The 27,730-nt window shown below is 35.9% G+C and overlaps 3 protein-coding genes across 3 annotated transcripts in view; 1 reads left to right on the forward strand and 2 right to left on the reverse strand.

The window, feature by feature from the left end:
- LOC107583626 (protein phosphatase 1 regulatory subunit 37-like) overlaps window positions 1-10,202 on the forward strand; it is a 32,587-nt gene extending 22,385 nt beyond the window's left edge. Inside the window, exon 7 of the mRNA XM_016269913.1 lies at window positions 10,038-10,202. Within this exon, the coding sequence (XP_016125399.1) occupies window positions 10,038-10,202 (165 nt within the window). The remainder of the gene's footprint in view (window positions 1-10,037) is intronic.
- Window positions 10,203-13,177: 2,975 nt separating this feature from the next.
- Window positions 13,178-19,533, reverse strand: ak7b (adenylate kinase 7b). Its single transcript, XM_016269914.1, has 16 exons — window positions 19,444-19,533; window positions 19,095-19,274; window positions 18,884-18,992; window positions 18,700-18,794; window positions 18,491-18,601; window positions 18,238-18,321; window positions 18,055-18,143; window positions 17,888-17,978; window positions 17,198-17,275; window positions 16,945-17,094; window positions 16,701-16,829; window positions 16,161-16,254; window positions 15,955-16,083; window positions 15,793-15,846; window positions 15,107-15,304; window positions 13,178-13,218 (listed from the first exon to the last, which is right to left on the reverse strand). Exons 1-16 carry the CDS (start codon window positions 19,531-19,533, stop codon window positions 13,178-13,180), a joined length of 1,722 nt encoding a protein of 573 aa, XP_016125400.1.
- A 1,377-nt stretch (window positions 19,534-20,910) lies between these two features.
- Window positions 20,911-27,429, reverse strand: galcb (galactosylceramidase b). The gene is made up of 17 exons (XM_016269713.1): window positions 27,239-27,429; window positions 27,061-27,129; window positions 26,896-26,959; window positions 26,697-26,810; window positions 26,423-26,562; window positions 26,290-26,328; window positions 25,577-25,707; window positions 25,277-25,432; window positions 25,025-25,149; window positions 24,793-24,920; window positions 24,376-24,465; window positions 24,190-24,279; window positions 23,661-23,805; window positions 23,375-23,558; window positions 22,685-22,848; window positions 22,507-22,583; window positions 20,911-21,288 (listed from the first exon to the last, which is right to left on the reverse strand). The coding sequence occupies exons 1-17, from the start codon at window positions 27,377-27,379 to the stop codon at window positions 21,142-21,144; spliced, it is 2,004 nt and encodes a 667-aa protein (XP_016125199.1). The 5' UTR covers window positions 27,380-27,429; the 3' UTR covers window positions 20,911-21,141.
- Between the last annotated feature and the right edge of the window lie 301 nt (window positions 27,430-27,730).

Here is a 27,730-nt window from a genome sequence, read left to right on the forward strand (position 1 = left end):
ATATACATACACATTTATAAATTCAATATATATATATTATTTCATTTCCAATTAGTTTGTTGAAGTATTAAAATAACTCAAATTAAATAAAACTAAAAACTTCATAAAATACCTATACGGACATAATAAATTCAGACATAATTTAACTAAAATTAAAATAAATAACAAATACAAATAATACAAATCAAATGACAGTAGTTTATCAGTAATCCTAAAAAATAACACTGCCAAGCACACCTGCTAAAACAACAACAACTTACTTACACATAGTAAGAAATGGTTATAAAAACTGAAACAGAAGCGAAACAAGTAATAGGAAAGAGGAGAAATATAAAGCGATACTTATCTTTTTCCGGTGTTCCTGCTCGGTGGAGTCGTACGGTAGAGTCGATGGTCTTTACACTCTTAAGGCCCATTCACACCAAGCATGATAACTATAAAGATAACGATAAATGTATAGTTCTAAAAATCGTTTTCAATATTAAAGAATAGCATAGTTCACACCACAACTATAACGATAACGATACAGAGGAACGATATCGTTGTGATCACTTTCAAAACGATTTTTTTCAGCTGACGAATGATGAAACACTGACAGCCAATCAGAATCCATCCTGCTGTAATAAGCTCAAGAATTTAAAGCGGCAGACGCATGTGCGCTTAGAATAAACAGACGATATCGTTCGCTGGTGTGGACGCTAATATCATTATCGTTATAGTTATCTTTATAGTTATCGTTCTTGGTGTGAATGGGGCTTTAGGTCTTCACAAGAGGAGGCCTTCACGCGACGGCTGCCGCGACTGCTGCCATGGTAAACTAAGCTTCTTTATACTCTTCTAACAAAATACTACATTAATTCAGCTGGACACACTTTCCTTATTTTCTCCACAACAAATGGCCAAGCAAGCGCAGACACTGACAAGATACGAGATACAGAACGAGACCAAACGCGATATCAGCACGTCTCCACACAGTAAACAAAACAAGCGTTTCCTAGCAACGACAACTGCACTACACACTAATGAGACAAGTAAATACACTTACGAGCTGCTTTTAACTTCTGCTGATAAAGACTGCTTCTCTCAAAGACTATTTCTTTACACTGTTTTCTGCTGGCGCTTGAACACACTTTCCTTATTTTCTCCACAACAAATGGCCAAGCAAGCACAAACACTGACAAGATACGTGACCAAACACGATATCAGCACGTCTCCACACAGTAAACAAAACAAGTTTATATAATTGTTTACGTTGCTTAATATTGCTTAATATGTTAAAATATTTTAAGGAGAAATATTACATAATCATTCACTTCATATCATTCTTTATACATTTTTATAATTAAACATTTTTCTATTTTTACATTTTTAATGCATTTTACATGTGTGTGTGTGTTAAATAGTTTACATGGCTGAATATCTATTTTTAAAGATAAATATTCCATATAATCATTCACTTCATATCATTCATTATCCATTTTTATAATTATCCAATTTTCTATTTTTACATGTTTAATATAATAATAATTTTAAATAAATATATATAGATAACAGATCATTTAAAATACAAGTATACAGTATATATATATATATATATATATATATATATATATATATATTCATATTTATATAATATTTGACTAAATATAATATAATATATTTGATTAAATATATTTTTTCAAATGAAAATATTCTATGTTATCTCACTTCATATCATTCATGATAAAAAAAATAATACATCCATGTACAATAGTTAGAGAAAATGCAGTTTGAACTAGTTGTATTGTGTCAAGATGCAGGACAACCCATGTGTTCAGAGACCATCGCTGTGACATTCATATTGGCATGTGTAGCAACAGCAGTTCAAAACCACTATCACCCAACTGCATCTTTTCAAATGGGCGGATCGATGTCTTGCGTGCTCTTAGGCTGAACAAACAGAAGAGTTTAGTGGGGAGGGAAGCCATCAGGTCAGATCTGCACGGCTAGAATAATCTCTCCTCAGCCACACGTGAGAACAAAGCCTATCTGGGGCTCATCGCCACTGTGATGATATTTAAATGTAAAGCTGAGGAGATCTATTAAATTAGCCGTGGCTTCAGCCAGCAGCTCTCCAGACTGCCCCTGAGGTCACAGCGGTGTACTTTTGAGCTCTCGCCTCTGGTAATCGCTTCAAATCAAGTCTCTCTTAAGCACCACAGCCCACCTTAATTACACGTATGAGGTTGAGATTTCACACCTCTGGTAAAGAGAAGATAAAGTCAAATTGATAATAAACGCCTGAAAGATACAGTTTTGAATCAGCTGGGAGAGCTGCGGATCACGGAGCTGGCTGCTGTCCTCCACGGCACTGACACAGGAGATATATATTCATATGATTCACTGTGTGTGTGTGTGTGTGTGTGTGTTTGAATATGTTTATGATGATGTTCAGAACTCAGTCACTCATCTTTAGTGCTGTAACTTTATTTTGACACAATGTCACATTCGCCTGATCCACTTCCAATATGAGTGTGCTTATTATAATTATCAGATTGTGCATTCATTGTACTCCTCATGAGTAATACGTGGTAATTATGAAAATGTGTTGTTAAGCTAAATCGAATAATTATTTTTGCAGTTTCACACAAATGTAAAACAAGAACTTGTTTATTTCAGTCTATCAGTCTTGCACAGAATTAACTTATGGCTCAAAATATTTATGATTTTTGTTTTTTAGTGTTGCATAACTAGGTTCGGGGTGGCACATCAGGATTTATGAATGCATATGTGTTGGTTTAGTAGAAATTTGTTTTATGACTGAGAGAATGATTATTGATACACTGGTGGAAGAAATTAATAAGCAAAATAATAGTATGAGCTTTTATTGCAGCTTTAATTTTTTTAAACATTTATTGAATTAATGATGATTTGCTGATAATTAACTAGCAAATAGAGCACAGATTTAAATAAAGTAATAATGCATTTTGAACCTTAATTTGCAAGGACAAGATTAGATAAAAAAGCTCATTAATGCAGCTAAAATATTTCTTTCAAAGTCTGGTGTCTATTTTTATGAACTTAAAATGTATAAAATGACTTGGAAAAAATTTGTTGTATTTCATGTAGTTTAAAATACTGCTGACATTAGTAAACGTGGTCAAGTCCATAATTTCTAATATCACAATTGTTTATTTTATTTATTTATTTTAAATATCTCATACTATTGTACCCAACATTAAACATCCATCATCTCTCAGGCTGAAGTTTACAGATCCATTTAGTGTGCAACAGTGACATCTACCTTCAGAGATGAGAAGCAGATGAACTTAACGCAGGACAATAGAGAGAGCACACTTTTGATGCAGGTCATAGTGTGTGTGTGAGGGAGAAAGAGAGAGATAGAGCGAGCGAGAAAGAATATGTTGGTAATTATAGCTATTTATGTTAAGAGAAAAGACCTAGTCAGATGGCGAAGTGCATTCATTAACATTTACTTAGCGGTGAAGTCATTATCCTCTTTCCCACTAACAGAGAAGGAAAAAAAAAAGAGAAAAGAAATAGAAAAAATATTAATGTGCCGACACAATGACAAATACAAAATCCAGGACGCACTTAAATAGGATGTATGGTGAGTGTAAAAATGCAGTTTGACTGTTCGAGTGAGAAATAAATGTGTTTGGCACTGCGTTCATACGTGGAGTGACTAATTCTCATTGTCATAGTGGTAAACAAAGAAATGATGCAAGCAAGTCCAATTGTTTCAAAGATTCTTTCTGTTGCAAAGCATTAGCTGATTGCGTTGTCTGAAATGATTATTTGAGAAGTATTAAACTTTATTTAAGAGCTTAGTTGCTATATTAGTTTTACTAATGCATTTAATTGTTACTTTCCATCCTAAAATATATTTAAAAAGCTATTTATTTATTTAAGATTTAAAATAGTGTTTTTGAAAATAGACTTCAATTGTATTGCATGAATTAAAAATAATATACAATACAAGCATAGTTTTTACTGGCACCTCAAATGCTGAGTAATTTACATATATTAGCATATAAAGTAATTGGCACAGATGCCAAGAAAACACTGGAAAACAGATTAATTGTCATCCACCAGCCACAGTGACATTGTTAAAAATGAGATGCTTTTAAGAAGCCAATTATCAGAGAGTTTCTAAAGTAACCCTTTTTCATCACTGAATATCAACTTAAAGCAAGCTTCATACAAAAATGCAATGATTCCATATCCAATCCCAAACGTTCCTTCATATGCATGCGAACAATCACACTAAGGTAACTTGTAGACCGCATGCTGTATATTTCTTGAAAGATGTCAAATATAATATTAAGCCAGCTGTGCATCAACTTTTGTGCTTTAGAATAATTTTGGGATTTAAAAAAAAAATAGCCACAGTGACATTGTTAAAAATGAGATGCTTTTAAGAAGCCAATTATCAGAGAGTTTCTAAAGTAACCCTTTTTCATCACTGAATATCAACTTAAAGCAAGCTTCATACAAAAATGCTATGATTCCATATCCAATCCCAAACGTTCCTTCATATGCATGCGAACAATCACACTAAGGTAACTTGTAGACCGCATGCTGTATATATCTTGAAAGATGTCAAATATAATATTAAGCCAGCTGTGCATCAACTTTTGTGCTTTAGAATAATTTTGGGATTTAAAAAAAAAAAAAACATTTAAGGAAAACTAAAGATTATGCGTCATAATGATTTATTGCAATACATCATAAGCGAACATGTTGCCGTCAAGGTTGAAGAATATTCATGTGTTTAGGTCTCGGTGATGTGTCACCTGCCCTGTGTGGAGTAGTTTGTGAGGCATATGGGCACAGCCTTTCTCTTTCACTCACACACACACACACACACACAAACTCTCGCTGGTAATAGATTCTGCTATGGTTTGCTGGAGCTCTAGTTTTATCCCCTGTAATAATTGGATAGTGCCTCCATTTATAAGGCTGTCCAAGGGAATGCAGAGTGAACAAATGAGCTAGTTTAGTTGCCAAGACCACTGCTTGGGGAGAAGGGCTTAAATGACTCCCATTTTCACAGCCATTGTGCAATGGCTACCTTAAATAATATTGAGATTACACGAGGGAAGAGAAGACATGCTGAGGATCTATTGTGCAGATAAAAGGAGAGAGGAAATTAAAAGATTTGAGGGGGGAAAAATAGAAATGAATGCTTGTTTGACCAGACAATGAAACAAAATGCAGTGTATGGACTGATATATACTAATCTATCAGATATGAAAGAAGAATTGCTATGATTGCTAGATAATTATTTTGTTTATATTTTGCTTTAATAGTATATGAGAATCTGACACATCCATAATATTTTTTTATTCGATTTTTTTAAACCAATTTTCTCAAACAAATGTTACTCACTTTATATTTTTATTAGGTATTTTTAATAGATACATAAAGTCATAAGTATAGATAGATAGATAGATAGATAGATAGATAGATAGATAGATAGATAGATAGATAGATAGATAGATAGATAGATAGATAAAATGTGTTTATTACACCTTTTGAAAAAAAAAATATAGAAATATTCCATATGATATCTTAATTCATATGATTCATTATAAAAATGTGTACAAAAATTAGTGAAAATGATAGGTAATTGCTTGGTAATTTTTGTTTGCACTTTTGCTTAAGTGTATACGTTAATAACATGTCCATGAGATTTTATCATTTTATTATTATTTTTTTTTATAATTTAATCAATTAAAAAAAAAACATGTTAACCCATATTTTAATTTTTTAAGATTTTTTAAAATAGCTATGTAAAGTTAGAAAATATAAACATTCCCTATAATCTCTCAAATCGTATGATTCATTATAAAAACATATGCATGTACAATAATTAGTGAAAATGCTGTTGTATCATGTCACACTGCAGGACAACCCATGTTTTTGAAGACTATCAAATAGCAGAAGAGAAAACCGGGGTTGTTTATACACTCAGAGATGTCCAACCTCGGACAGATTCCCCAAACCGTGTACCTCCTCTCAGACTCAGCTGGTCTGAGAAAGCCTCCTCTCCTTGCCCCTTCATTCTCAGCCTTATTTGTATTCGTTAATGACTTTATAATTCCTGGCCAGCGGGAACCTGCTTTTAACTCTATTAGTTTAGTAGCCTGGCAAACAAAGGGAGTCTGGGGCTGGTGGCACAATGCCAGCAGGAGCCTCCACCATAAAGGCTCTTGTCCATCTGTGTCGCCTTCTAACGCAGCTTCACTCCTCCTCTTTTTCGTTTCGTTCTCCCCGGTGCCATTTCTACAGATACTTCTGCACCATCCCCGGCTGATATTCCTCTTACCGGCGCCCGTATTGATCTCTGCGATGGCCAATGAAGTGTGAAAGAGACTTCTGTTTTTCCAGCAATGATAAAATGTCAGCTCGCTCTGTCGACGTATGAAAAAAAGCACTCGATCGCAAATATCCCGGGGTGACGTTTCAAAAAACATGCCTCGGAATGTGACCGAAATTCATTCGTATTGTCAGGCCGGGGTACGATATCTTTATTAGGGCTGAAATGAACCGAGTCGAGTGCGTTTACCTCCCATTTCGGATGTTTTTCATCTCTTTGAGGGTCATTTCATATGCTCGGAATATCATTTCGGCTCAAGCGGGCGTTAATTTGACATTTGTAATGCATGTACAATGTTCCATGAATGCATTCATAAGGCCTGAATATCTCAAACTTTTGTGAGGCCTCTTTATTTTGCTTTTCGTCTCTCTCTCTCCCTCTGTAACATGTCAGAAAGACTGCATCTTCCTCTCATCTGAGATGCTGGTCAGATCAGGGGGCCCTTCATTGTATATTTTACCTTGGAGTTGTTTTGATCTCGCTGAAGACAGGGAGCAGCTTTTTTCCCCCATTTCCCTTTCTCTCCCTCTCTTTTTTTTTATTCCTTCGGCAGCCCGTGTGTCTTTTGCATGCATTGTCTTTGAACAATGCTCTGTTTGAACAGTGCGCTCGCAACTCTGGATACAGGCGCGCTCGACGGATCGACTTTTATCACCTGCTTTTCCCAGTGATTCTATTAACGCTTCTGTTTCATTAAAAAAGGGGGACGCGGCCAACAGACAGGCGCACCGGCGAAGAGACAGACAAGAGTGACTTCAAACAAAGTCAGTCACGAGATTGCCACAGCGCACAGACAGCCCTTCATTCGGGGGGACTGACAAAGCAGGGCCGGATGAGGCGTAGAACTGTGTATGTGTGTGTGTACCTGTGAGGTGCTAAATCATTAATTAGAAGGAACCCACTTCTGCCTCTCTAATGCACTGTTGCTAATCCATGAGCATTGAAACATAAGGTCTCACAATCAAGCTAGTCCAACAGGCAGAGTGGGTCAACAGTTATGTTTACTCGTGGAGGTCCCCATACATTGAAGCGTACAGATAATCAGCTTAAAAAAAGAACAAACAGAACTATATAGATAATTAAATGAGAATATGTTTAAAACCACCCATGCAAGACCATTGATTCATTCTTATTAAAAGTGTCACAATCACAAATTTCAATTAAAATTGCAAATTGTGCTATGTGACAATGTTCTTGGACTTTATACTGACACCTATTGGCATAAATACATTATTTAGCCATAAATTATTTATTATGCAAGCAAAAGTGTTTCTTCCAGGTCTTACAGATTTTAACTGCTCTCATGGAGTCTCATGTACACTATGGTTCCAACATTCTTTTAAAGAAGTCTTTATGCTTACGAAGACTGCATCTATTTGCTCAAAATGCAGTAAAAGCAGCAGCATTGTGAAATGTATTATTACAATTTAACATTTTATTTTAATATATTTTCAAATTTATCTGTCAGTGTCACATGATCCTTCATAAATTATTTTATTATGCTGATTTGGTGCTTAAGAAATGTCTTCCTATTATTATCAATATTGAAAACAGTTGTGCTGTTTTTAATATTTTTGTGGAAATCATGATACTTTTTTTTTACACTACATAAACCAAATCAGGTATGCAGTTAATAACAACACATGACCGGCAAGTGAGCACTACATTTTTATACTATAAATCTCAACAATGCATAACATGCAATATTACAGTGAAATGTAAACCTACACTCAACTATGAATACCTCCCTAAACTTATTTCATCCTACCAGATAATCAGATAAAACATTGAAATGTTTAAATATTGAAATGGTTCATGCTTATCTCTTTAGATAATCATAGTTTTAAAAATGTAATAATTTATATTTTTATGATGAATTAGAATCTGAAACGGGAAAAACAATAAAGTCACTTGAAAAGTTAACAAAAATGAGGAAGAGAAAATTTTTCAAGATAGTTTTAATGTGTCCTTCATATGAATAAAAATGCATACTTTTATTAAAAAAATCATCCTTGATGTAAAAGTATCCAAAGTTGCAGAAACAAGATATTTGCTTGCATTTTTTACTCTGGTGTGAATGTTGCATCTCATGAAAAAAATGTTCACGTATGTTGTTGGGAACCCGGCAGTCAGTCTGCTGCAGGCAGCGGCGTTGAACTCTGACTCTGGCACAGGAAGTGAAGTCAGCAGCCGTGTAGCTGCTGCTCCAGAAGGCGATGGCTGTGCTCGCGGCGGGGCTCTTCCTCCCCGCAGCAAGGTTGGCACGGTGCGGAGGTGCTGGTGGCGCGGTGCTGGTTCTGGCGCTCTTTGCTGCTGCGAGCGGTGCGTGCCCTCTGTCATTCATGGGGAGTGGCTCTGTCCAACTGTCACTTCCTGACAGGCTGATAATCAATCTCTTTATTAACTGCTCTGCTGCAGACGGCCCGCCCGGTAGGGAGGGCGGGCAGCCTGCACGGTACACCGCAGCACCGCGCTCTGCTGGGGTCGGAAAGGTTGGCACCGCAAGATGGCACCGCTTCCAGGCAGGACCCATCCTTGCCGCCGTTAGGAATCACACCGGCGAAGCCCGATCATCCCGGTGATAATTTATCAAGAGGAAAGGCACGGTCACATTAGTGAAATTTTGTGTACAGAAAAGCTCCACTGTCAGTAGAGTAGAGATGTGTGAAGCACTGCTCACACAGAAGCTCTTTTCAAACGAAGTAGCTTTCTGTTGGTCAGTGTGAAGAATTTTCATGACCAACGTCAAAATCTGCGTTTTGAAAACTTTTCACCCTCACAAGAAACTCCCCGACTTCAAGGTTTTTTTTTTTGCCCTCACGTGAAAATCCAGATTGCGCAAATTCCTATTGTATTGATGGGATTTCGTCAATCAATGATTCGCATGATCAACACGAACACGAGCGAAATCTGCATGGTGAACTTTTTCACCGTCAATTGGAACTCCCAACTCTTCAAGGTCCTATATTGAAAATGTTAATGGAAATTCAAATCGCATGAAATTTGCGTAGCGTAGCATAACTTTTCTGTCCTTGTGCAAAAATCCAGATTGCGCAAATTCCTATTGGATTGATGGAATTTCGTCAAGCAACGAGACACGTGACCAACTTGAACATGAGAGGAATCTGCATGCCGAATTTTTTCGTTCTCACACGAAACTCTCGATTGCACAAATTCCTATAGAAAATGTTCACAGAAATTCGTGAACATAAGCAAAATCGATGTGGCAAGCTTTTTCGACCTCACGCAAAACTCCTGATCTTGTGAATTCCTATTGGAATGACTCACCCTCGAAAATTTTGCAGAGCAACAATTCATGACAAACTTTTTTGTCCTCACTTGAAACTCCGGATTCAAATTCCTATTGAATTGACTGGATTGTAAAGCTAAAATTTCGCTGAGCAGTGGTAAAGTTGACTGCAACTGAAGCCGTACCTCACAAGACAACCGTGATGCTTTCCATTTTTTTGTAACTCATCGCTACCAAATTGAACATGCCAAGCAGAGTAACGATTGTTTTTCTACCCTCACTCATCGCATGTCAATTCCGTACAAGCTAATGCCAAAGTCATGTTAGATGGAGCACTGATGAAGAAACAGGGCTGTATCACATTAAATATGAATAAGCTACAACTCTATCACTCTCGGTTCATAGGAGGACTTCCTGGTCGAAACGCAGAAGACGCTGCTGAGCAGGATCTCTGATCTGTGCGCGGCGAACGCGACGGCTGCCAAGGGGATGGCTCTGCGGCCTGCTTCTCCAGACCTGGCCGACTGCGCCGAGACCACCTATCCGCTCCCCACCCAAACAGCTGAATAGAAGACATATAAGCATAATAATTCTATGGCAAATAACGATAACCATAAAACTCCAAATCCTGGTAATAAAGCCGAAGCCTCTCTCCCTAATGAAACAGTGGCCCTCCTGCTGTTTCCTGCCTAATGTTCCCGCCGAGGCTTCCTCCACTTTCCATAAAGCAATTTTGCAAGCCCACTCCCAATGTGAATCATCTCGAAACGAAGAGAAGCCTCTCCCTCCATCTCTCCTTGTGTCCCCGGAGGGTGACGCTGACTAAATCTGTGTTGATACAGAGGTGTGCTCTAAATCCTGTTTGCTCGGGTTCCATCTCCCCTAATATTCACACTCGTGTATGAGGCCCCTTCCCTGCCTGCGTCTGCTAATGTTGCGTATCGTTGTCTGGATGACAAGACGACATCGGCGAGCGCCTCAAACTCCCTCACATGTATCATTTACTGCTGGTGCAGAGAATCACAATGTGTGGGAAGGAGAACATATGTTAAATTTAAAAAGCTGGGATTTACCTCTATGCGGGTCTTAGTTTACATGCGCTACTCAACACTAGCCAATAACAAAGGACAAATCACTTTTTCTTTCGGTTTACGTTGCGGATGCACATGAAAAGGTGTTATATCTGAAAATATAGGCATCTTTTGTGGAACGCGTACTAAATACCATCTGCCGTGCGTCTTTAAATTCAAGGTAATTAAGAATATGTTTGGTAAATGAAAAACAACCTTTCTGAAATGCAATAAATGAGAGTTTGAACGGCGAGATTGAGTTTGTAAATTTGATTTGAATTTTCCGTTAACATTTTCACAGACTGCAATTATGGTCTCTAAAAATAGGCTTGTGTATTTTTTAATCAATTAGATTTAATTTCTTCAACACATGCCATTAATTTATTACCAATTAATGGTTATACCATTATTTTTTACTAATAAATTGTAAAAAAAAAAAAAAAGAAAGAAAATGCATCTAAGCTGAAAATACTTTTTTATTTAAAAATTAATAAGTAAAGGCCTTTCCAAAATAAGAAATGTCAGAAAGATGAATTGTTCCACACACATTGCATATCAAAAACTACAGTATTCGCACTCAGAGATTTGAATGCTTTTCTTGGCAAATCCCAAATTACTCAAAGATTTCTTGATTGACAGATGAGGGGGGATAACTGTATTTAGCCAGGGACCATCTTTTCTCGTCTGGCGTGATTTGGGTCGCATGGAGGATTGGCCCCCCTGGTGTCTGCCCCCCTCCTCCTCTCGGCACGGGGCAGGGGCAGATTGACAGAACAGCATGGGGGCAAGCGCCGCTGTGCCAACAGCCCCCCCCACGCTCTACCTGATGTTTTTAACAAAGGCTTCCATCTCACCAACTCCGCTGCCGAACATCGCCCAGCCAGCTTCAACCCACCCCGGCTCTGGAACAAACAGACTTTGAAACCTGATCGTAAGGATGTTGGGAACAGATGCACAGACGCTGGGAATGATGCGTCGTGTACGGCTGTACTCAAAGATAAAATGTCAAACATTTTTCAGTCGGAGCCCAAGAAATTGGACAGTTCTTAGTAAGCACCTGCTTGCAATTGACAGGAGGCTATTGGGGGGCTTGTTTTCTATTATATATAAATAGAGTTTTATTTAGAGGGAGGCTGGGGCTAGTTGTCACTATTTTTCTTTTTTTTTTTTTACTAAAGTGGATATTTCTCAGTTTACTTTTCTTTTTTTTTTTTTCAAAAGTTAATTTCTGTGGAGACACAACCACTAAAATATTCACTAAAATACAAACAAAAAATAAAATATTAAATAAAATAAAATCCGGCCACTGTCATGGCCTAAAGAAAAAAAGTTAATTTAACCAAAGGTATGGAATGTTGTCATACTGTGTGACGTAAATTCTCACAATCGAGGCTAAGTAAATACATATGACAAATTCAATAATAAATATATTATAAAATATATTATAGCTTTATGAAATACAAAACAAGTCATAAGGCAAACATGTGAAAAGTAAAATAAATAAATACAAATACAACCAAACCTAAATAAATAATTTTAATGAATAAATATAAAATATATTTTAGCTGTATGAAACAAACCAATTCATAACCTAATTCATTGATTTAAGGGGGTCTGAATACTTTCCGTACCCACTGTATATATTAGCTTTATGAAACACACACCAATTCATAAAAAGGCAAAAATGTGAAAGGTAAAAAAACTAAAATGTTTACATTTTATATTTTAATGTATTTTATATTTTAATGTTTACACATTATATTTCAATATAATACACACACACACACACACACACACTCACTTAAAGGTAATAAGTAATACCCACTGATAACACAATCAGAAGCTGAAAAGATTTGTTCAAATGTGTAAATTTATAATTTTCATATTTTGACTTCAAGGTCAGCAATTATAGAGGACAGTCCACTCTATTACGAATGCACATGGTTCTTATGTGACCCCCTTAATCGTCATCGATCATTGAAAAATTTCACTGACTTTCCAAAGGGACGATGTGAGAGGAGCACACACTGTCTGACGCACATTTCTTGGAGGTGTTCCCCCATTTTGATGAATTTCTGGCCTAGGCACCCAGCATCCCTGCTGTATGTGTGGCTGCATCTCCTCCTTCCTCCTGTCAACATGATCCTGCGCACAATCAGTCGCAGGGTGCAGACTCGCCGGGTACCTTTCCGCTCCTCGCCACGTCCTCTGGCCTCACCCGCTCCGTCTGTTTTATCCGTGAGCAACAGAACATGTACAATTACATCTCACGACTTCTAAATGATCTTTAATTCTTTTCACTGCTATATTGTTGCAGGAGAAAATGGATCAATCTTGCTTTCGTTCACTCTTTCAGTCGGTGAGAGTTAGTTATAGTAAAAAAAAAATACTTTGTTGACTTGCCAGGATTTTTATGAGCAAAAACAAGGTATATTGAACAAAACAACCACATGCATTGTACTTTTGCTTATGTTCTCATAGTTTGTCAACATGAAAAGACCTTTCATTGTAGACATCTAGAATATCATGTTGATACAAAGTTAGTTACAATCCCAGATTCTGCCCTGCAATCAATAAAAATAAATTTTCAGGCCCTGCAAGTGAGTGCAGCCAATGATAAATATTGGCAGACAAGAAAAATGTGTCATTTTTGTCGATTGAAGGGAACATAATGATATTCACAAGGAGACCCCCACTGAGACACAGACACAACTGTTCCTAAGCAACAAAACACTCCCCCCCTCCAAATGCAGACAGGGTTTTGGATTGACTGTTTTACAGCCAGAGATACTCAGGTCTCTATAATGTAGTGACATAAGTGAACACAACTGTACAGACTTCTGTACTTACATTTGACACATTTAGCTCCTGATACTAATAATAGGTATGCTTTATTGAGCTAAAGGTGCAAATATAGTTGAAAACATAAATATGAAAAAATAAAATTGTGTGTGTGTGTGTGTGTGTGCACGCGCATAGGTAGGTAAATGCATTGTTCTATTTGATTTGCATTGTATTTATTCCTTGTAGCACTGCCATATAATTAACATTCAAAGTAATTAAAGACTGAAATAAACAAAATCTCTCAAAAACAGAACAAAAGAAATTATACTTGATGCTAAATGTATTTGTTTTTTAATTATATCAATAGGCATGCTTTATTGATCCAAAAGGTGCAAATATAGTTCAATGCAGTGGGGAAAAAAAGTTCTTATTGATATTTATAAAAGTTTGCAGAAGTAGTATAATCTCAGGCCTAACTGTTAAACATACATAAATGTTTCCACAGTGACAGTATGTGGTCAAATGGGATGTTTCAATCTTAGTGGTCTTGGTGGGAAATCAAAAGGAAAAGAAATATGTTGTATTGCATGGGTAGGAGTGCCATCTAGTGGTACATACATATATAGTAACCTGCTAAAGTCTTGAAAGAAAGAATTGTAGCTTACCAAAAGTTTGTTTGTGTTGAGATTTTTAAAATAATTTTATTTAATAAAATAGTACTTTTATTTTATTCTTTTATTCTTAACAATTAATACTTTTGGCAGGGATACTTTTAGCAAGGATGCATTAAACTCATCAAAATTGACGGTAAAGATTTTGTTACCAAAAAAAAAAAAAATCTAATAAATGCCATTCTTTTAATTTTTATGTCAAAAAATCTTGACCCTGAACTTATATAACAGTATATATTTTTATTGATTTTTAAGTAGACATTTTAGGTAACTAAGTCAATGTACAATAAAATATTCTTCTAAAAATATAAATAAAACAAAATTAAAATGTTGGCCTTGTGATATGCTGAATATGATTTATTTCCTAATGCAATATTTTCAATACATTTAAAAGACAGAGAAGCTTGTTAAATTATCATATCTCCGATCACTAATGTTTGCCTATTTGAGTAGCTGAATTTCAGATTGACACTCTTAGAGACCCAAAGGGCTGATATTTTAAAAAGTTTGTACTAATGGGTGCCGTCAGAATGAGTCTAAAATATAAAAATGCAGATCGATCATATGTTTCTGATAAAAACATCACAATAATCCACATGACTTCAGTTCATCAATTAACGTCTTGTGAAGTAAAAAGCTGCATGTTTGTAAGAAACAAATCCCTCATTAAAGCATTTTAACGGTCACTTCTAATCTATAATAATGCTTACTCCAGTCAAGAAGTCCATCTCATTCTCTCACATCAAAACCCACCAACATATTTGTTTAGACCCGAGTTTGTACTGGTTTTGCTTGTAAATGTGGATTCATAGTGAAATGTCTGGATTTTGTCCAGGAAAATGTGTAAATGTGACCGTACCTTAATGCTTAGCCTGTATTTGTTAGATCAACAGATGTAGTATTACTGCACTTCATTAAAATGTGATTTGGTTCACTCCTTTAACGTTACCTAAATGCTCAGGATGAATCTCCTGATCCTCAAAGTAGTTCAGCAACGTCTCATCCTCTACATTTCTTTCTCTGAAATTGGCTAAGCGGTGAAGGAACTGTTCAGGAGTGTAGGAAGTTCCTTCTACAACAGTCTCGGGTAGATTCAGAACGCGGGTTTTCAGGAAAACATCAGTGGCGTCGACAAAGAACACAAACTCTGAAGAAGAGACAGATGACTGTTTCACTAGTGTCATAGCAATGTTTAAAGCCACCTATTAAAGTATATATTTTAACTGAGTTGTGGGTGTCATATTCTCAGTTCATCTGTCTACAAATATAACATCTCACTGAAAATGTTCACATTATGTAAAACTCAGCTGAACAAGACTGCACAGCTCTCTCATGCAAAAATATATTTTTTTTCTTGAAAGAGCTTATTATTTTTATTTATGCATTAAATTAACCAAATGGTATTATAAAATGTAATAATATTTATGTATTTTTGATCAAATAAATTCAACTTTTGATGAGTAATATGAGAGATTCCTTTTACAACTATTAAACTTTTGAACACTTTGTCTAGCTAAATGAATTTTATACGATTCAAATCAGTCATGCAAGACTCAAATCTTAAGGCTAATAATTATGATGGAGAAAAAAGGCATTTCTAATCTGCATTACACTTTACATTAATTAATTACAGACCTGGAATGATCTTTTTCTCATGTTTAGATCGCAAGTCCTCAGGCTCTTCATCACCTGTTGAATATTTAAATAATCATGCAGCAAATCAAAACTCATGTATTATTAATCAGAATAATGATTTAATTGGTTAATATATCACCTAAAAAGGGGCATATTTCTCACCAGTAAATAACTCCTTCGCCTGCTCGTATGTCTTTGGAAAACCGTCCAAAACAAAGCCCTGGTTCATACAGGGTTTAGTCCTGAGTTTGTCCCTCATTATACGAATCACATATTGATCATCTATCCGTCCTAAACAACAACAACAACAAAAATCTTAATATGTATCATTTCAATATATATCACATAAAAAATTACAAATATACAACCTCCATTCTGATTTATGTTTTCCTTCAGAGTGTCCAGAAACTCCTGAGCTTCACTTTGATCGTTTTCCTCATCCTCCATACCAACACACGACTCCTGATTGATTCAATTAATCATCAATATAAACAATTTAAAGATATTTTTTCAATGCATAAAAACAGAAAGGATGTCACTGCAGGGATATATATTAAAGGTATAGTTCACCCGAAAATGAAAATTTGGTCATCATTTATCTCACCCTCATGGTGTTCCACCTGTATGAATTTCACAAAAGAAGATATCTTGAAGAATGTTGGTAACCGTTGATGGTAGCCAATGATTCCATGTTATTTTGTCCCTACTGGAAGTCAAGTTTGGTTCCTAACATTTGTCAAAATATCTTCAACAGAAGTAAGAAACTCATACAGGTTTGGAACAACTTGAGGGTGAGTAAATGATAACAGTTTTCATTTTTGGGTGAACTATCTTTTTAAATAATATCTGAATTATATGAACATGCTTTGATGGTTGTGAATAAATTCTGGGTGTTGTACAACACTGACCAGGTTTTCTAATGTTTCAGTGATTGTCTCCTTAAGCTTAACATGGTGAAGTTTGTAATGCTTGCATATCCTTTCCGCTATAGTGCTCTTCCCAACAGCAGGTGGTCCCAGGATGCAGATACGAAGGGGCTGGGACAAATATAAACAGGTGTTTATACTGTAAAACTTTTGATGAAGTCAAAGATCCCAACTCTGATCTTCAACATAGAGGAAGTATCAAAAACGCTAGAGTATTTCAGCGTACCAACAATCCCCTAGTCTGCTTGTATTCTTCAGTAATCTGCTCAATGTTTTCAACCATGCCAGTTTCTGACACCCACTGAATGTTAAAATTCTCTTTCAGATATGTTGCTTCAATACGAAGGTTGACAAGCAAAGAATCAATATCTGTTTGCTGAAGAAAGTGGAAGAGAAAAAACTGTCAATACAAAACCAAAACTGTACAATATTGATAATCTTCACTGTAGTATGTCAGAACAACTGGCATTGATTCTTACCGTCAGATCCCGTGTGAGATAAATCTCCTCTTTTGTAACATTCTGAGTTTTTCCTGGTCCAAGTACGAGTGTTACTGCCTTGAGGAAGAAGATTTCTTTGAATGAGAACCATTAATATATATATGCGACCCTGGACCACAAAACCAGTCTTAAGTCGCTGGGGTATATTTGTAGCAATAGCCAACAATACAGTATATGGGTCAAAATTAATGATTTTTCTTTTATGCCAAAAATAATTTGGATATTAAGTAAAGATAATGCTCCATGAAGATATTTAGCAAATTTCCTACCGTAAATATATAAAAACGTAATTTTTGATTATTTTAGTTCATTCTGACAACTTTAAAGGCGATTTTCTTAATATTTAGATTTTTTTGCACCCTCAGATTCCATATTTTCAAATAGTTGCATCTCGGCCAAATATTGTCCTATCCTAACACACCACATACATCAATGGAAAGCGCATTTATTCAGCTTTCAGATTATGTATAAATCTCAATTTCAAAAAATTGACCCTTATGACTGGTTTTGTGGTCCAGGGTCTCTCTCTCACACACACACACACACACACACACACACACACATACATACATATAATCTATTCTATATAATCTAGTCTGATAGGTCTAACTCAATCATAATGATATATATATATATATATATATATATACTAAATGTGTAAAATCTCACCTTTATGATATCCTCCATTGTGTTTTTGTAATCATCAACTGCAACAAAGTATTGTGACTTTGGCTTGTGGTCAATGATATTTTGGATGATCCTTCATGAATACAAATCAAAGGGGCGTAAATGCCCAGTAATTTAGTATTCATAAAAAGCTTCACAATATTACTTACCCTGCCAGATCTTTGATGTGAATAGTGGGGATAATATTGGAGCCATCTCCAAAGATGGGCACCTGGGAGACTTCGCCCAACCATGACATCTACATAGAGCAACTATTTAGCTTCAACACTTTAATTGGCACAAAGTAATTACACAAAGTGTGATGCTTTTTAAAGTATGTGCATATGATTTACCTTAAAAAATAAATGGAAGATGTGTTCTCCCATTCCATACTGTAGCCCTGACGCAACAACATATGTCGAGAACTGGGAGCTTTTCTGAAAATCATTTATACATATGAACTTCACACTTTTAAAGTACTGCTCACTTGAAGTGTTGCAAACGAACGTTATTAGCAACTATAAATAGTGTGTACAGCTGTTTAATATTGTGTTGCGTTTCTAAAATGGAAAACTAAATATTCTTCTGCAAGGGGTTCTTGCTTACAGTTTTGCCTAATTTGACCACAAGTTTCTCCAAACCGATATGTTCATGGAAGTTGGGGTGTGCTTTTCTTCTCCTGTAGTGCTCTTCTGTAAAAGGAATCTCTGGATAATCCTATAGTGGAGTTAAAAATATTCATTAATTCAACCTTTTAATCTTGTTTTGCATGGTGATCAATAGAGTAGATATTTGATAACTTTAATTATTCATACTTTATCAGCTGGTTTAGTCATAGCCCACGTCATGATTGTTGACACCAGGATGAACATCTTGGGCCCAGAAAACTGCTCCATTTCTTCATGAAGAGCTGTGATTGGATGATAATTAAACTAGCATCTGCTGAGGAAAAATATTTATAGCAAGAAATGGCACATGGATTTAATAAAAATGTGATACCTGACACAGCCCACTGGGCTTCATCTATCTGATCAGCATACTGAGTAATATCATAAATGACCACATCACATTTCATTAGATGGTGTAGAAGGTCTTCTCGCTTCAAGTTCTGGTGGGGAGTAAAAGGGATTTGATGAAAAATACAATTGGCAACAACTTCTAAAATTCATATCTTCTGCATAATTCTGTAGGTTAGTTGTGATTTATTTACGCTGTGCTCTTCAGCAATGAAACTGCACTTCTCCTCTGTTTGGCTGGAAACTGTTCCCACAATCTGGAAGGTTGCACCTTTGAGTTTTGGTTGCTCATCATGCAGCCTGTCCTCATCTTCCTCCACATCAGCCTCTCCAGGGTCCACAAGAGATGCACCAACCACACATGAGTCTAAAATCTAAAGACAGGAAAATATGGGTAAACGAAATATACAGTAGTAACGTATGGACATAACTGCACTGCAAGTTGACATTTAATTTCAAGCAGTGTCTAGATAATTATTAAGCTAAAACATGTGACCCATTTTTTCTATATATAATATTGCAAAATAAATAAATACATCTTACCCTTGCAATATTTTTCGATGTATATTTATCAATATCGTTAATAAAAACACGTCGGGCGTTTTGCGGTATCTCCTCAGTCTTGTCTGCCATTCTGTGTTGTTGTTGTTTTGTTGCTAGGAAACAGGTGCGTTCACGTGATTCAACGTGCGTATATGACACCAAATACAAAGCTGATTTTGGAAGCGTTTACAACATAAGCCTCTATAAATAATACAAATCATTTACAAAAATAAATAAATAAAAAATAAGGTGGTGTCTACATAACAAAATACGGACAAAAGAATGAATATGTTTACACTTACAGTGATTGCATTATTTATGACCGTCTGTTTCAGGTAGAGTCTAGCTTTAGCCTTATATATAAAGTTACATTTATCATAATTCTGTCAGGACCACTATCGTCAAAGATGATTGACAATTAGCATACAGTTTGGATTGGCGGTATGGTTCCGTTCTGGGCGCATCCATGCAGCCTAGCATGGATGAGAGCAGGGAGAGCAGCGATAACCCCCCAGGATAAACAGAACAGAACCAACATAAAATAATTGTAGATATGTTAAAGTTCAATAATGTTATGTACACATTTTAGAATTAGTCTGATACAAAGGAGAATCAGAAGGCTGAATCTTGACTGACAGAGGAGGAGTTGGGGATGGGGGAGGGTAATTAGCTATTGAGCAATGCGAAAACGGCTGATACTACTGCGGGTCCTTATATATGAATGCTTAGGTGTCGTATTCCCATAGGTTGATGAGGATCAGCTGAGAGTCAGCTGATGCAAGCTTGACTAACGTGACCTGCCAGAACTAACGCTACGCTTGATTATTATGAGCTAACATAAATCACGTAAAACAACGTATAGATCATGGATATTTCTCAGTAGTCTAAATGTTGCTGTGCTGCTCCACAGACATGACATTACATACGTTTCTGATGGCAGATGGTTGTGTGTGATTGATCATGCTGGTCAGTTGTGGTCATTATCTGGTCCAAGCTGAGCTAGATGATTGATCATCTGGACTAACCGCTGATGGGGCAGAGACTTGGTAGACTTGGATCAAGCTGGTTAGAGCAGGTAGACTAACATTATTCAACAAAATTATAACTTTTTCATTTTTTCACATGATAAATTTGCCCTAGGTTTGATGTTTTGTAATATAGGCCTATTTAAACTTCACAAAACAATGTGATCTTACTTTCACAATGTCTTTAGCTAAATATGTTCATTATTCAAATCATCATTACATAAAAATGACAAATATTGTTTCACTATACATTTACATTTAGGAGTGTGGTAAGACATAATGAAGCTAAAAATATAAAGCATATATCATTGCTTTATCAAGTCGACATTTTTTTTTACAGCTCGCCCTACTTTAAATGACACACAATGCAAGATCTTTTTTTACAGCTTAACAGTCATTTATTAGAAAAAATATATAGATTCAAATTAAATTAACAACAAAAAAAAGTTCACAAAACTCACACTGTCAATTTTCTAGACATCTTAAAACAAACCAATGGTTTCAATTCTTATTATAGTTATTAATATTATTATTAATGCACATTGGGTGTAGATGCAACTGAAACCTTAAAAATGTACAACTCGTTAAATCTCTTCATAATCACATTAGTCACACACCTGTTTGATTCAGTCTGCTTGTTTACAGTTTCACAACAATGGCAAACCAAAAACCATCAAGCTAAGGCCTCTATAGCAAAATTATCAAACTGTGCAAGTTCAAATGAACTAGTGCCTATGGCCGCCCATCCATGTCGCGGCTCCCAGAGCACTGCATTCTTCCACAGGGGATAGCCATCGAGATCTGCTGATGCATAGTTTCCCTAAAAACACAGAATAAATGACAGATCAACTGATGTACAAATCTGACATTTCCATATATAATTCAACAGACCTTGACTGTAAGGGTCAGTGTGTACCACACACGTGCTCTAGTTCCTGACATGCCCTCAGCAAGAACCGTCATTCCATCTGTTGGATCAAAGGGCAAATATGACCTGGCTTAGTCAAACTTACAGCAGTAGGGGAAAAAAGGAAACAAAAAACAAGGCTTTTATTATTCAGATGCTTACTGTGGTCATTTGTGACTTTGTAGGTGCCATCTGCATAGACCCAGAGAAAGACTCCCCTTGTGCTTCGGACAACACCTCCACCTTTGTTCACTCTGACAGCAATGAAGACTCCACCAGTGTGCACAGACTCCATGTATATGTCACATGACACCATCAGGTCTTGCCTGATAATCGTAAGTACATACAGCTGTTAACTGCACAGAATCTATTTACGTACAAGTACATGACCATTTAAAAGTTGTGTTGCTATTATTGAAATAAGTCTCAGGCTTACTAGGGCTGCATTTACTTGATCAAAAATACAGAACAATTTGTGATATTATGAAATATTGCAATTTTAAACGACTGTTTCCATTTTAATATATTTTAAAATGTAACTTATTCCTGTGATGGCAAAGCTGAATTTTCAGCAGCCATTACTACAGTCTTCAGTGCCACATGATTCTTCAGAAATCATTATAATATGCTGATTTGGTGCTCAAGAAACATTTCTTCTTATCATCAGTGTTGAAAAAAAAACATTTGTGCTTCTTAACATTTCTTTGATTAGTAGAAAGTTCAAAAGAACAGCATTATAAATGTTTTTGTAACATTATAAATATTTTTACTGAATCCTTACTGAATTACATTATTCATTTCTAACGCCAAAACTTTAAATGGTTGTGTACATAATAGTTATAAAATCCTCACCATTGATAATCACCAATAACACTTATTGTTCGATCAGCATCTGCAACCCAGGTCACCGGACGCTGAGTGACCACCTGTCGCAAAAATTATCAAACTGTGCAAGTTCAAATGAACTAGTGCCTATGGCCGCCCATCCATGTCGCGGCTCCCAGAGCACTGCATTCTTCCACAGGGGATAGCCATCGAGATCTGCTGATGCATAGTTTCCCTAAAAACACAGAATAAATGACAGATCAACTGATGTACAAATCTGACATTTCCATATATAATTCAACAGACCTTGACTGTAAGGGTCAGTGTGTACCACACACGTGCTCTAGTTCCTGACATGCCCTCAGCAAGAACCGTCATTCCATCTGTTGGATCAAAGGGCAAATATGACCTGGCTTAGTCAAACTTACAGCAGTAGGGGAAAAAAGGAAACAAAAAACAAGGCTTTTATTATTCAGATGCTTACTGTGGTCATTTGTGACTTTGTAGGTGCCATCTGCATAGACCCAGAGAAAGACTCCCCTTGTGCTTCGGACAACACCTCCACCTTTGTTCACTCTGACAGCAATGAAGACTCCACCAGTGTGCACAGACTCCATGTATATGTCACATGACACCATCAGGTCTTGCCTGATAATCGTAAGTACATACAGCTGTTAACTGCACAGAATCTATTTACGTACAAGTACATGACCATTTAAAAGTTGTGTTGCTATTATTGAAATAAGTCTCAGGCTTACTAGGGCTGCATTTACTTGATCAAAAATACAGAACAATTTGTGATATTATGAAATATTGCAATTTTAAACGACTGTTTCCATTTTAATATATTTTAAAATGTAACTTATTCCTGTGATGGCAAAGCTGAATTTTCAGCAGCCATTACTACAGTCTTCAGTGCCACATGATTCTTCAGAAATCATTATAATATGCTGATTTGGTGCTCAAGAAACATTTCTTCTTATCATCAGTGTTGAAAAAAAAACATTTGTGCTTCTTAACATTTCTTTGATTAGTAGAAAGTTCAAAAGAACAGCATTATAAATGTTTTTGTAACATTATAAATATTTTTACTGAATCCTTACTGAATTACATTATTCATTTCTAACGCCAAAACTTTAAATGGTTGTGTACATAATAGTTATAAAATCCTCACCATTGATAATCACCAATAACACTTATTGTTCGATCAGCATCTGCAACCCAGGTCACCGGACGCTGAGTGACCACCTGTCGCAGAGTGGAAACATGAGGTCCAGGATCCGTCTGGTTAGTGAAATATTCAAAGACCCCTGTCTGATCTGCAAAGTTTGGAGCCTCTGAGAAATACGGATTTCCAGCTGGGAGACAGGAAGACAAAGTTGTTAGATTTGCACACACTGTGTGAAAAGTATTAGAATAACTATTAAATGAGGGAAGAAAATGAAAATGAAGCAACTTACAGACATCAAAATCATCTTTGTATGATTTAGGAAAGGGAGCAGAGGGTGGAGGATCTTGGTAACTCCCTCTCTGACCGTTTCGTACAGTAGTAAATGTATATATCTCATCAACATCAAGCTCTATGCTGAAAGACCCTTCAGTTACCTACAGCATTCACAGTTTACACAGAGATATTACATTAGATTTCAAATAAAAAGTTAATAATTATTAGAAAAATCTATTTATTGAACCTATTTACATTTTTTAAGAACCCAGACAATGCCAAAATACTTTCTTATATTAAGTATTTTTGGTAACACTTTATTGTAAGATGTCCTTGTTACACGTTACATGTACTTATTATTATAATAACAATTAATTATGCATAATTACATGCAAGTAACACTAAGCCAAACCCTAATCCTAACCCTATAGTAAGTACATGTAGTTAATTACACTGTAACAAGGACACCTTAAAATAAAGTGTAACCGTCTTTTTTTTTTAAAGAGATTATATCATGAATATCTTGATTTTATGTATATACTTACTTTAATAGGCTTGATATTTTGGAAGAGGACTGTCTTGTTTGTCTTGAAATCAAACTTTGAATGCCACACCTGCAGCTCACTGATTGAAGCCTGTAAAAAATTAAAAGTTATTCCAAATAATTACGTAAATTTCAAGTCATTTTATCCATTATAAACCACAAAAAAAGAGGGGGGGCGTCCACGTACAAAAGTCCCTTTCAGATGGAAGGTTACATTCTGGGCAGTGACATCATATGAAGGCAGAGGAGGTCTTATACACACAGAGTGATCATGGGTCTAAAAAATAAAATAAATGACGGATTATCATACAAATATAAAGACCATTAAGAGGATATATGTACACTAATGTTCAAAAGTGTTTTTTTATGCTTTTATTCATCAATGATACATTATATTGAACAAAAGAGACGAGATTTCTACTTCAAATGAATGCTATTCTCACCAGCCTTGGAAAGCATAAGAGACTTCTTTCAAAAATATATAAAAACGTGAAAGAAAAAAAAAAAAAAAAAAAAAAAAAAAAAAAACCTTTGCGACCCTTAACTTTTGAATGGTAGTGCATGCTATTCTAACTGTGTGGAAAATCAATTTCAAAAGTCTCACCATAGTTTCAGTGATTATTGTTAGATTTCCTTTTTCATCAGTTAATGCAACATAACTTCCGCCATGTGTGAAGTGTCCCACTGTCTGCAGGTATGTCCAGCCAGGTTCCGTAAACTGGGTAGTGTGGGCTTATAGAATTTTATGAATCAAATACTTTGATAGTTATATCACACATTATTTATATGATGCATATAATATTTATGCATATATAGAGTATATAAAAATGCATTACCTGTTATCCAAATAGGGGACTCGACAACATAATTTCCACTCCATGGCTCTTTTGCAGTCATTAGTCCATCCCTTTCAAAGGGAAGGTCCTCATAATAACTAGAAACAAGGTTCCAAGATATGGTCCTAAAAGCAAACACAAACCCCTTTTCTCATCATTGAATATACACGTTTATATGTCTGAATGTTTATATGTGTGATCTTATATACTGGGAAATGCTACATGATTCAGATAATATCAGAGGTGTCATACGCTGTCATTTTCCCATTGACATAGTTCTGGTTGAGAATTCGGGCCCAGCAGCCTCCGCCAACATTGTCATTAAAGGTACTGTAGTCTTCAGAGGACCACAGTTTCTTGCCAGTCTTTAGGGCCTCAGGCACTGTGTTGGTGCCAGGATAATGAACCCTGTCAGTCAAACCATTCCAACATCAGAATCTCACATCACCACACTTTAAACATATCTACATGTCATGCTAGTGTATTTTTTCCCATTAATACATATTTAAAAACAGGATGTGTACATTTTCATAAGGAATCAAAAAGAGTTACCCTAAAATTTCAACAGCATCCTGTAGCTCTTTGTCAGTAATTACAACAGAGCTGATCGGCTCCCAGAGGTTATCACTGGCAATGATTTTAACTCTCTCCAGACCACTTTTATCCAGTGTATATCGCAAAAGCTAGCAATCATTGCAGAGAAAGAAAATATACAAGGCCATTTTTGACCCAAACTTAAGTTTCACATGCTGTATATGCATAAAAAAAAACAATGTAACGGGCAAATGTAAAAGCATAACAAATATAAAAAAACAATAAAACAGACACCATTTCACTTTTCAAAATTTTAGGGTCGGTAAATTTCAACAGCATCCTGTAGCTCTTTGTCAGTAATTACAACAGAGCTGATCGGCTCCCAGAGGTTATCACTGGCAATGATTTTAACTCTCTCCAGACCACTTTTATCCAGTGTATATCGCAAAAGCTAGCAATCATTGCAGAGAAAGAAAATATACAAGGCCATTTTTGACCCAAACTTAAGTTTCACATGCTGTATATGCATAAAAAAAAACAATGTAACGGGCAAATGTAAAAGCATAACAAATATAAAAAAAACAATAAAACAGACACCATTTCACTTTTCAAAATTTTAGGGTCGGTAAAGATTTTTAAATGCCAAGGCTCCATTTATTTTATCAAATATACACAGTAATACTGTGAAAAAAAAACATTATTATGAAAGATGAGACTCTGACAGTACTCACCTTTATGTACTTACTGTTAAAACTCCTTTCATTCCATATCTGTGCAATAAATAAATAATCAGACGTTCAGATTAATGAGGAACATGGCTACAGAAAAACTGAGACTGTATTGAAATAGATGAGATGCATTCACCCCAACATAATCAATGTCCAAGTCATGGTACTGCTTGGCCCCAAGAATCCAGGACACCACATAAGAAGCAGTGATATCAGGGAAACTATATGGCCAGTTTTCCCCATTTCCAACCCATCCCGGAAAAGCCCATGGTAGACCTGTTGAAAATAAATTATTAAAGGTGAAAACTACTAATTACAGTTTGGGATTGAATGCACAAGTACAAGAGCATTGTACGTAGTTTTGCATGTTTGATCCAGTTGATAGATGTTAATTAAAAAATAATAATTACCTATGAGGGTGATGTTTGGATTCCTCTTCTTGGCTTCCTTCATAAGCCACCATTCATATCCTCTAAAATAATTCTCATCATCTTCATAGTGCATGTGTGAGGGCTCAGTTCCATCTATAAATGATTAACATTACATTAAATAGGTCATATGGATAAACTTTCACTGTACATACGTTTTAAAAGTGAAAGTGCTCTATACCTGTAGTTTGAGCATCGCCTCCAATTTCAACCTTCAGGATTTGTAATGAGGCTCCAAATGTAGGCTGTTAAACACAAATGGACATGTATACAGTCTATAATGTAAATACATAATATTACATAAACATAGTCTGCTCAGATTCCTTTCTAAGCAAAGCAAACACACCTTGAACAGATAGTCTAGAATCTGACTCCTATATGGTTCAGCATAATTGACGAGCAAACGCGAGGTCGCCTGTAAAAACATTTATAACACACTGGTTGGTATTGTTATGCAGATGTTGGCGTTTTCTGTAAACTAAAGCCCTTCAGAAAAAGGAAGCGCACTAAAGTAAAACACTCACCCCACCACCGCTTAAACCACCAATGCCATCAAACGATCTTCCTAATCCAGTTTTATCATCCAAATCGTAGTCCTCACCTAAACAAATACTGATACAGAGAAAAATACTCAAAAACACACAACACTGATTTCCTATGTTCATTCTATCTTGTGCGTTCCTTCAACACTTTCAGCTGACTTGCATGTTCCGCAATAGGCGGTGCTATGATGAACCTAACCACGCCCCTCACAAGCGTCTCCAGTCAGAGTGGACACGCGTCAACTACAGGGGGCGTGGTTTATTTTGGGTGCGAAACAAATAACCTACTGGTTACCACAGCAAACCATTTAGGTGAAAACTAATACATTTTATTATATTGTCTGCATTTAGAAAAGAGTCATTCCTGCTATGCCGTATATTTTCATATCTGCATCATATATATAATTGTATGCCTATTAGATAACTATACAATGCTCATTTTAAATATGTATTTATTTATTTTTAAAATGTGAA

This window comes from Sinocyclocheilus grahami, unplaced genomic scaffold, assembly GCF_001515645.1.
Source record: "Sinocyclocheilus grahami isolate Dianchi unplaced genomic scaffold, SAMN03320097.WGS_v1.1 scaffold54.1, whole genome shotgun sequence".
In the NCBI taxonomy this organism is placed as follows: domain Eukaryota; kingdom Metazoa; phylum Chordata; class Actinopteri; order Cypriniformes; family Cyprinidae; genus Sinocyclocheilus; species Sinocyclocheilus grahami.